This window comes from Oncorhynchus nerka, linkage group LG4 (assembly GCF_034236695.1).
Source record: "Oncorhynchus nerka isolate Pitt River linkage group LG4, Oner_Uvic_2.0, whole genome shotgun sequence".
Taxonomy (NCBI): Eukaryota; Metazoa; Chordata; class Actinopteri; order Salmoniformes; family Salmonidae; genus Oncorhynchus; species Oncorhynchus nerka.
In genome coordinates, this window is record NC_088399.1 from 62,399,180 (window position 1) to 62,410,601 (window position 11,422).

The 11,422-nt window shown below is 44.2% G+C and overlaps 2 protein-coding genes across 2 annotated transcripts in view; both read right to left on the minus strand.

Annotated features, from left to right (window-relative positions):
- LOC115128350 (protein FAM131B-like) overlaps positions 1-545 on the minus strand; it is a 40,333-nt gene extending 39,788 nt beyond the window's left edge. Inside the window, exon 1 of the mRNA XM_029658126.2 lies at positions 304-545. Coding sequence (XP_029513986.1) covers positions 304-331 — 28 coding nt within the window. The 5' untranslated portion in view covers positions 332-545. The remainder of the gene's footprint in view (positions 1-303) is intronic.
- A 4,234-nt stretch (positions 546-4,779) lies between these two features.
- LOC135571306 (galactose-specific lectin nattectin-like) lies at positions 4,780-5,474 on the minus strand. Its single transcript, XM_065017078.1, has one exon. The coding sequence runs from the start codon at positions 5,430-5,432 to the stop codon at positions 4,947-4,949; it is 486 nt and encodes a 161-aa protein (XP_064873150.1). The 5' UTR covers positions 5,433-5,474; the 3' UTR covers positions 4,780-4,946.
- Between the last annotated feature and the right edge of the window lie 5,948 nt (positions 5,475-11,422).

The following is an 11,422-nucleotide window of genomic DNA, read 5'->3' on the forward strand; positions in this document are numbered from 1 at the left end:
GCCCGTATTCCAGTCCACTAGAAATTGCCTTCACTTCCATTGTCACGCCGTCGCCTTGCCATTTCTCCCTATTCCCCACATTCAGCATTCACCATGCAAAACAAAAACCTCTCCTCTCTGTCTAGCCTCAGACGTATGCTGCCGAGCCCCATTAACCAACACGTCTCCATAGAAACGTACTTACGGCTTCAGAGGAGAAATTCAGAGTCCCCCCCAGAGTCCCCCTTCCCCCACTCCCACCCTCCTCCATCTCCCTCGTCACTGGGGGAAAAGCAGATGGGGAAAAGATGGGGGTCTGCTTACTGATGGTCCGGGAGCCGATGCAGCCCATGGTGTCTGTCTCTCACAGAGGCCCTGGAAGCAGCAAGCGAGGAAGCGCCACCCTTTCGCCAGGCATTCTCTCCACTCCTCTTCTCTCCTCCCGTCTCGTTCCGTATGTGTGTGTGTGTGTGTGCACGTCTCTCCCTCTCTCTCACTCCCTTGCTCCCTTTCGCTCTCTCCTCTTGCTCTGCCTTTGTCTCGCCCGCTCCCTCTCTCTCCTTACCTCCGTCAAAGCCACTGGCACACACACAGAGAGACACAGATAGAGTGCAGCGTCGCGATGCTGGAGCATCCCCGGTTAGTCAGTCAGTAAATCAACGTGTCTGAGAGGGGGGAGGGGGGGTTGAAGGAAAGACTTGACATCGTTGAAATAATGACAAGCAAGTACTAGTTACTTCAATGCCATTAATATCCCAACTCTCCAAGTGATTGAAGTATAACTCATTTAGCAGAAATGTTGACCTATTCTGTCAACTGGAAACATCCTCTCTGTCTTCTGACGGTGTGATAAATGTGTCTAGTATGTCTCTATTCTCTCTCTCTCTCTCTCTCTCTCTCTCTCTCTCTCTGGCAATGCAGTACAGCTCTTGTCCTCTCCTTCTGCCCCTCCCTCCTTCCGTCTCTCTTCGTCTTACTCCCACAATATACATATAAACACAGACAGTGATTCAATTGTGTGGAGGCGAGGCAGGAGGACAATGGATGAGTCCTTGATCTCTCTGACTCTCTCCTACTCCCTCAGTGACTGCTTTTATGCGCCGAGTCAAATCTCACACATTGAATACTGGCTTTTTCCCTATGGAGCTCAATGCTTTGACAGCATTGGCCTGTCGAATTTGGTCATGTGGACAGTCATACAACTATTTGTTAATATAGAGTAGACTAGAAGAACTAGAATATGAACGTGTGGGCATTGGCTGAATAAGGGGAGAAAGAGTGACATCTCTTCTTGAACATATTCATCTTACACCAAGAGAGAGAGACAGATGGAGAGACAGAGAGGGGGAGCTGAGGAGGTAGTTAAGGAGGGGTGACGCTGAGATGCACAAATTAATATCCTAGGGGGGGACAGAGTGGGAGAGAGGAGGAAGGGTGACAGAGAACAGAAAAATAGAAAGAACCATACAGCCATGTTTCTATGTATGGCTCTCTCTGTCTGTGTGTGTGTGTGTGTGTGTGTGTGTGTGTGTGTGTGTGTGTGTGTGTGTGTGTGTGTGTGTGTGTGTGTGTGTGTGTGTGTGTGTGTGTGTGTGTGTGCGTGCGTGCGTGCGTGCGTGCGTGCGTGCGTGCGTGCGTGCGTGTGTGAGAGATGTGGGTGCGTTTGTATGGCTGGCTGGTAGGCTCGCTGGTTGGCTAGCTGGCTAGCTATTGGTCTTTCCATGTATTTCGTGTTTACTTTACTTGTGTGTGTCCATATTTGTCCATGCACATCATGTCTGCAAATGTATCTCTCCACATGCATGCATCACACATGTGCATATTTATTACTTCATCACTGAAGGGGGTTAGGGGTCATAAAGAGGTGATCACAAAGAGACATGCCAAGAGAAGGGGCTGATGGGTAATCCTATTCTTGGCAATGAGTTGGTCTATCACAAGCTGAGTCTCATGGTAGGACAGTACTTAGATATTCACTTTGACCTCACTGGTGCCTGAACTATATTTGAGAGAGAGTGTTCTAGCTAGGTGGCTAACGTTTGCGAGACTAGGGGTTAAGGTTAGGGTTAAGGTTAGGGTTAGGGGAAGGGTTAGCTAAAAGGGTTAAGGTTAGGGGAAGGGTTAGCTAACATGCTAAGTAGTTGCTAAAAAGTAGGAAGTAGTTGAAAAGTTTCTAATTAGCTAAAATGCTAAAGTTGTCTGTGATGAGATTCAAACTCGAAACCCCCAACCACCCAACCTGCTTTTTTGCCTTAAGTAACTATCTGTCTCATGTAACCATACCAAACAGAACATGTTATACTAATGTGAGTGTCCCGGATTTACGTTTACTGTGTTACGTCTAGACTATGAGACCAAGCTGCCCACACACATACTGATATAAATCCCACAAAAGGCTAGGTTCAAAAGCTTACAGCAAAGACAAATAACGAACCGTCCCACACTCGCACCTACAGCTTAATCAATAGGCTCAATAGGCTCAATGGGCCTCCAGACACCCGAAGGTAAAGCATCTGATCACTGCTGCTCTCTCCCAGGGAAGAGGACTCAGAGACTCCGAGCCTGCCTCTCAAATGGCAATCCAATAGGATGCCATTTGGGATACAGGCTGAGAGAAGTCGCTCTCAGGAACACTTTCTTAATCCTCCCACTACGCTTCCTCATTAAAGAACACATGATGTCTCTCCGATGTATTGTAAATTGGAGCTTTGTTATAAGGGCGGCTCTTCCTCGATAGCAGAAATGAATGTGATTGGTTAAGTTTAGGCGAGTAGTGTGATTGGTTACGTTTCGGCAAGGAATTGCAATTGGTTGAGTTTAGGGTTAGTGGTGGTTTAAATGTGCGTAGGTTTGTCATGCACTGCCTTCCAGGCCTGTCTGAGGTCCAAAACAAACTTCATTCATCTGTCATTGGTAGATGGTGGTATCCGAATTAGGATTGTTCCATTTCCCTCAATGACCACGTGTTCACGTTTTCAGAATGATGTATATTATTCTTATTTCTCTCACACAGTAACGTTCTTCCCAGACCTGAGTTCAAATACTATTTGAAATCTCAGAATAAATGTTGCTTACCCTTGTTTCACCATCTGGTTGTTTGAGCTGCCCTGATACATCATCAAAAAGAAGTACCTTTTTCCCACATAGCATCCCCTCATCGGAACCCAACCATATGCATGATCGCTCGAAGCAGACCTCACTACAAGACTGACTGCTAATGGCTAAAAATAGCCATTCGCAGCACAACTGCTACACACACTGCAATAGCCGTAGTGACACTTCAGGTGCCGTGTTGAATACAGGCCCTCAGCAAACCATGCACATCTAGAACGGATGCGGTGGCCTTCCCACTGTTGACAACCCACTAATCCAAACAGAGAGCACGCCTTGGGGCCACCAACTGTACCGGGTTGTTGCCCTTGGCGACGATCGATTCTTTAGGTAGAATAGGAGCAATTCAGCAGGGTTTTAATTTACTCACCGGCTTATTGGCTCGGCATTTGCCGTCACTCACGGCGACTGAGATGGACGACTGTGGTTTCATTAGGACACATAAACTGACTCAACCCCTTTGGTTAAGCGTATTGGGTTAGCTGCCTCTCATGGTGATGTCGGTATTTTGCTACCCTGAGATGGTTTCTCCCCTTTGCAACATTTTGAAACCAGTGGGCAACGCACACTGCCACTTTAGTCATGCCTACTGTGACTTTGTTGTCTGACTGTATCCTAACTCCACTACAAGCATCCACCATATCATCAGCACTAGGATTATTTATAAGATATTATAATATATATATAATATGTAGAATCATTTCATTTATATGTATTTAAGATGTCGTATTGTCTTGCTTGCTGATTCTAAATAGGAAATTGTCAATTGTATCCCTTCGCCGCTATTGCTACTAAATAATGCTCCCAATTGAAAAATAAAAACCACTCTCTCTCCCCCCAACAAGGAAGAAGTCAAATATTGTTTCTGTATAACATGTAAAACTGCAACAATATCCCTATAAATGCATACGTTGGTATATATTTGAACTTTTGGGCTAAGGTCATGTTATTTTGGTGGGAAATACAATACTATAGTAATTGAAAATGCCTCGAAAACCACATTCCAAAGGCATTCGAGTCCCCTGAGGGTAGCTCTTCACCCTGGTCAGTTACGGGATAGTCATGTTCAGGACCCAAAGCAAGGCTGAGGAGAGAGACAGACAAAGGAACACAAACATGGTACAGACGTTTCTCTCTCAGACGGTTCTGAGGTCTGCAGCTCTGATTATTTGTGCCGGGACTGATAAGCAGTTAGGTGTGCTGCAGTGCGTCCTGCCCTTTACCTATCTGAGAGGGCAGGTGGGGCAGGTGGGCATCATAACATTGGCGGATCATTTAAGGCTGCGGCGCATTCACCATCTCAGAGTGTATGTTATGTAAATGTTTTTGAAGGGCACTGCTTAGAAATGACCAAAATGGCTAACTACTGCTTTCTTACTTTATCATAATCCCACAAAAAACATCCATTGCAAGGATGTGAAGACATGTTGTATTGCTAATGTTTTGCTAATATTTTCAACCTTGCGAATGAGAGCCAATCTGGATCATTTTAGTACTGATTTTTTTAAATGGACATTTATCACCACTTGCAGATGGATAACCTTTGTGTGAATAAGCTGTGTTGCAAAGGCAGGACTACAGCCATTCCAGAAAAGTTGGGTATTGCCACATAACCCAGCTGTGTTCTTCTCATAATTATTGTGGCAAGTTTTGGTGCTGGGTTTCTTGACACAAGAAAAAGACAGCTGAAACAAACACAAACCTTTTTTAGTTCTACTTACAATTTACCTTCAATGATTTTCAATTCGACATTATTTTCAATAAAACATGTTTCTTTATTATTGAAAACCAGGTTTCCTCTACAGGATGGAAGTCTCAGGACAGCCAGGGACAGTCACTCCATCTCGAAAGACAGCTCATTTGCAGAGACGTTTGGCACAGACAAAGGAGTACAAATTGCTGTTGCAGTCTCTGTCAAACCACTTTGGGCCTGAAAAGTGAGTTGTTACGCAGTTTTCAGTCACTCCACCATTAGGCTGTCCTCCATACCATATGGCAAAGTCTACCTCTGACCCATCAGACCACATCCATCTCCCCTCCATGTGGACGTCAGACAGCCCGATCCAGGTTGGTCTCTCCGCAGGGTCGAAACTCTTGATCAGGGTTGAGATGAACATTTGTTCTGACTCACTGTGCACAGAGGCCAGGTTTGCTCCCTCAGACACACAGTAGGACTCAGCGTTAGCCCAAACCACTGGTGAAGCAACATACTTATAGCAACGCCCGTTGAAGTCATACCAGCCCATGAGGCAGGAATTTTGGAATAGCTCTTCCTCCTGGTCTGGTACAGTAGCACCCGAAGCAAGTCTGAGGAGAGAGACGACACAGAGGAACACTAACATGGTGCAGAGTGTTGGGCGGGTAGGTGTGTGTGCTGCAGTGAGTTCCGTCCTTTTATATTTTTTTAAAGAGGGCAGGTGGGGGCTGGTGGGCATCATATCATTGGCGGATAATTTAAGGACGTGGCACATTTCCTATCTCGTATGTGAACGCAGTGGGGAGGGGGGCTCTGCCTAGGGCCTTCAAATCACTAAGTCCGCACCTGAGTGAATGTTATATAAATGTACTATTCAACTCAGCCTTCACTGAAGCTGTTAAAGGATTGACAGCAACTTGACAACAAAACATAAACAACAGCGTCAAATCATAGTATTTTGGGTTACGATGGGATAAGACAGTTGTGCTTACTATGTTCATGAGGCATTTCTAAGTTATATTCTTCAAGAATCAGTATACAGTATACACTACATGACCAAAAGTATGTGGACATCTGCTAGTCAAACGTCTCACTCCAAAATCATGGGCATTAATATGGAGTTGGTCCCCCCTTTGCTTCTATTTCCACTAGATGTTGGAACATTGCTGCGAGGACTTGCTTCCATTCAGCCACAAGAGCATTAGTAAGGTCAGGCATGGATGTTGGGTGATTAGGCCTGGCTCGCAGTTGATGTTCCAATTCATCCAGTTGATGTTCCAATTCCTCCCAAAGGAGTCCGATGGGGTTGAGGTCAGGGTTCTGTGCAGGTCAGTCAAGTTCTTCCACACCAATCTCGACAAATCATTTTCTGTATAGACCTCGCTTTGTGCACAGGGGCAATGCCATGCTGAAAAGGGTCTTCTGTGCTTTTTGAAACTCACCTTGTTGTGATGGATCAATTTGAAGAAAGAAGTTCAACAACAGGTTGAAACTGAATGGAAAACATGGTCGTTGTGGATGTTGTTTCAAAGCCAAACACGACCAAATGGACAGCGCTTTCTAAAGTGACGATTCGTTCAAAACCCCCATATGCATATTAGAGCTGATGCATAAGCATAGGCCAAGATATGAAGGAGCCCAAGGCCGATATCTCTTCTTTAAAACAATACAAATGAAATGATTGTGCCTTTATACAATACATAGCCTACATATTACACCTGGCAGAAAAACATTCAAACATATTGATTTAAGATATCTTTGGTACATCATTGGTCTAGCCTAAATTATACAAATTCAGATTTAGCCTACAATTATAGTACATTTGTTTTTGAATAGCCTATTAATAGGGGTTTTTCCCGCCCCATAATTGAGACTGACACATTACTTTAAACTACAGAATATCTGTCTCACCACGGTGTATCCATCTCCTCCCCTCTATTCCTTTTTCCAGCGCGCAGAGAGGGGCTGTTAACAGTTTAATGAAATATGTTTCGATTTAAAAACATGTTACTATCCATGTTCAAGAACAGATTTCACTTGGTTTCCCAGATTAAGCACTGGGTACTGTAGCTGCAGGAACAGGGTTGGAGAGCCAATTGGCATACAGTTAGAGCGGAATATAATCTGTGGCGCAGCGAAATTACCGGAGTAGCCTACCCAATATGATTGAAAAATGTACAGGCGGGAAAGTGGCCTCCATTCGCTATTGTCTTGTCCCTGTTCATGCCCATTTGATAATGGGCCATTCTAAATCGAAACTAATTTTCCATAGTAATCCATTCTAATTATATTGAGAATAGTTTGATGGGTGAAACTATGATAATTGATGAGAGAACAACGTGTGCAGCCTGAGGCAAGGAACCGATCGGCAGCTTTTTTGGGGGGGTTGCGATTTTTTCAGATCATCAATAGCCCATAGTAGCATCATATGCAGCCCTTATATATTTTGATTTCTAACGCATTCTATACGTTGTATCATTCACTAAAGTTGCCAAAAATCGCTGAATCTAGTGTACAGGACCCGTTCCAAATGATCAATTTTACACTGAACATAGCCACCTTCATATGCGTGCACTCGCGTTCGGGAATGGGTAAAATGTCCATCCTATTTTATTCAGCCAAGGTCAATTATATTATTCTTACTATAAAATCATATAATATAAAATAGTGGCACGGGATTCATAAGCATATCTTGTCTGTTAAATTAACAAGCCTACAGTGTATTGCATGGCTCATAGCTGTAATGAATACTCCGGGAGAAAAAGGTGTAGATTCATGCGCAGAGCGCTGCAGATGCTTATTAAGCCTTCGCAGAAGGCAGGGGTTGTGGTCACAGGCATGCAATGGTCAAAACACAGGTAGGCCGTCAAACAATACCTCCCAACCATACAAACAGAAAGAACTGAACTAAATAGGGAGCCGATGAGACCAGGTGAGAAACAAACACAGGTGAAATCAATGAACAAAAATTAAAGACAGGGCTACGTTCCAGAACACAAAGAAAAAGAACACAATGTTGACTAAGCAAAGAAAAGCAGAACCTTACAATAAGCAGATAACATACAGTAGGCCAATTTATATTCTGTTATTCTGAAATCAATTTTCTTAATATCGTAAGGTTTCTTTAGATCTGCCTAAAATAAATCATTCATTTATTGTGATGGTGTATATTCAATTGATTTTAAATGTAGATGATCCAAAGCATCAGAGGCTTGATTGTGTGGAGCCTGGATATGCTAAAATTGGTTATGTTAATTAACGGTCAATTACCGTGAGACAATAATGGGCTGACAAAATGTCATGACCGCCACAGCCCTACCCAGACCATTATTCCTCCTCCACCAAACTTTACAGTTGGCACTATGCATTCGGACAAGTAGCTTTCTCCTGCCATTCGTCAAACCCCAAATTTGTCTATATGGTGAAGCATGATTCATCACCCCAGAGAACTTGTTTCCACTGCTCCAAAGTCCAATGGCAGTGAGCTTTACACCACTCCAGCAGATGCTTGGCAATGGTGATCTTAAACTTGTGTGTGGCTGCTCGTCCATGGAAACCCATTTCCTGAAGTTCCCGACAAACAGTTATTGTGCTGAGGTTGCTTCCAGAGGCAGTTTGGAACTTGGTAGTGAGTGTTGCAAACGGGGACAGACGATTTTTAACCGCTACAGGCTTCAACACTTGGTGGGCCCTTTCTGTGAGCTTGTGTGGCCTACCACTTAGTGGCAGAGCCATTATTGCTCCTAGACATTTCCACTTCACAATAACAGCACTTACAGTTGCGGGGGCAGCTCTAGCAGGGCAGAAATTTGACAAACTGACTTGTTGGAATAGTAGAATCCTGTCACAGTGCCACGTTGAAAGTCACTGAGCTCTTCAGTAAGGTCATTCTACTGCAAATGTTTGTCTATAGAGATTGCATGGCTGTGTGCTCGATTCTATACACCTGTCAGCAATGGGTGTGGCTGAAATTGCTGAAACCACTCATATGAAGTGTATCATTAATTGAAATGATGATTGAACAGCAGTAAATATAGCAGATTGTAGCATACTATTTACGGTCTGCTTGTGTCAAGAAGCCCTGTGCCAAAACTTGTCACACAAATGATGGGAAGAACACAGCTGCAGTGATGATATGACCACAGGGTTAGATAGAGCAGCCAAACCTCCCAAAAAATCAACATCAAAAAGATGTATGTGGCAATAACACAATTATTGCGTGGCAATTTTTTGTTGTTGTCATATACAGTGAAATGTGTTGTTTTCATAGTACTAAAGTGCCCCTGGAGCAAAATAGGCTGAAGTGTCAACCGATTTTTCACCTTGTCAGCTCAGGTATTCAAACCAGTGACTTTTTGGTTGCTGGCCCAACGCTCTAACCGCTAGGCTACCTGCCGCCACCCTTGTCTGTCTGTATTGCTGCCTTTACAGTATAGCTTTTTTAATCATTTCTGGAGCGAATATACAGATTCAATCCATATGGTTTCATCCATGAATTTCAGGGTGCTTACATTTCTCCAGCCCTATTCCTTAGTTTAGCAAATCAAGTGTCAGGGGGTGCAGTTTGCTTTAGCAAATCAAGTGTCAGGGGGTGCAGTTTGCTTTAGCAAATCAAGTGTCAGGGGGTGCAGTTTGCTTTAGCAAATCAAGTGTCAGGGGGTGCAGTTTGCTTTAGCAAATCAAGTATCAGGGGGTGCAGTTTGCTGACACACAAATTCAGGTTTGTGGCTTTAGCACCGGTCGTGTTTTTCTTCATGACTAAATAGCAGCATATTTTGAAGCCAGCTTCTGAGAGAGGACGTGAGACAAAGAGCTAATCTAGTTTAACCTGCTTGACACAAGAGGCACAGCTGATGAGGCAGATGAGTGACAGTGGGTGCCCAGAGAGAGAAAAAGAGGGAGAGCGAGAGTGCCCGCATGTTTGTTCTCTATAATTCAGAGCCTTTCACTCTCGTCTGCAAGTCATGTCTTGGTTCCTCACTCCTCCACCTGTCAGTTTGTCAACCCCTCTTCATGTTTGCGTTTGTCTCTCTTAGTGATGCGTCTCTGGTGGGTCGAGTGCTTTTTGCCCCGATAGGTTGATCATTCCTTGCATCTCACTGCTTCTGATTCCAGATCAGTGGTAGGGGAAACTACTTCCATTTCGTCAGGTTCCTTACTGACAGTGAATTGTGATGGTGATAGAATACATTACACTGCCACCTATTGATGACATGCACTCAGATGATCACTTTGTAATTTTGAAGTGGCACAAATAATATATCAATGAATATTGAATGAATGAATGAATGGTGTCTTGTCTGCATCCTCTAGCCAAATTATTCCAATCATTCCACCTGGTTGCCTGCCAGCTGCTGAATACATGAGCCTAATGCATATTTCATCTTGTTTGTAACATAGCCTACAGAAAAAGGCCCACATAATTATCATTTAAAAAAAAGTTGAAATAAACTAAATGTAATAGAAAATATTTATTATGTATTAAATGTGTGAAAAACTTATTTTGGTTGCGCAAAAAGAAAAAAGATGTCCCATACTGGATGACCCCCCCCCCGACATCATTTCCTGTCTGATCACTGGACTATAGTAGTGTAGCGTATGGATCAGCAGCTCACACAGTACTATGTATTTCTAAATACACTGCTCCAAAAAATAAAGGGAACACTAAAATAACCCATCCTAGATCTGAATGAATGAAATATTCTTATTAAATACTTTTTTCTTTACATAGTTGAATGTGCTGACAACAAAATCACACAAAAATGATCAATGGAAATCAAATTGATCAACCCATGGAGGTCTGGATTTGGAGTCACACTCAAAATTAAAGTGGAAAACCACACTACAGGCTGATCCAACTTTGATGTAATGTCCTTAAAACAAGTCAAAATAAGGCTCAGTAGTGTGTGTGGCCTCCACGTGCCTTTATGACCTCCCTACAACACCTGGGCATGCTCCTGATGAGGTGGCGGATGGTCTCCTGAGGGATCTCCTCCCAGACCTGGACTAAAGCATCCGCCAACTTCTGGACAGTCTGAGGTGCAACGTGGCATTGGTGGATGGAGCGAGACATGATGTCCCAGATGTGCTCAATTGGATTCAGGTCTGGGGAAAGTGTGGGCCAGTCCATAGCATCAATGTCTTCCTCTTGCAGGAACTGCTGACACACTCCAGCCACATGAGGTCTAGCATTGTCTTGCATTAGGAGGAACCCAGGGTCAACCGCACCAGCATATGGTCTCACAAGGGGTCTGAGGATCTCATCTCGGTACCTAATGGCAGTCAGGCTACCTCTGGCTAGCACATGGAGGGCTGTGCGGCCCCCCAAAAAATGCCACCCCACACCATGACTGACCCACCGCCAAACCGGTCATGCTGGAGGATGTTGCAGGCAGCAGAACGTTCTCCACGGCGTCTCCAGACTCTGTCCCGTCTGTCACATGTGCTCAGTGTGAACCTGCTTTCATCTGTGAAGAGCACAAGGGCGCCAGTGGCGAATTTGCCAATCTTGGTGTTCTCTGGCAAATGTCAAACGTCCTGCACGGTGTTGGGCTGCAAGCACAACCCCTATCTGTGGACGTCGGGCCCTCATACCACCCTCATGGAGTCTGTTTCTGACCGTTTGAGCAGACACAT

Bases quoted from the DNA above. Each gene is read 5' to 3' on its own strand.
- LOC135571306 (XM_065017078.1), bottom strand. From the start codon at position 5,432: ATGTTAGTGTTCCTCTGTGTCGTCTCTCTCCTCAGACTTGCTTCGGGT.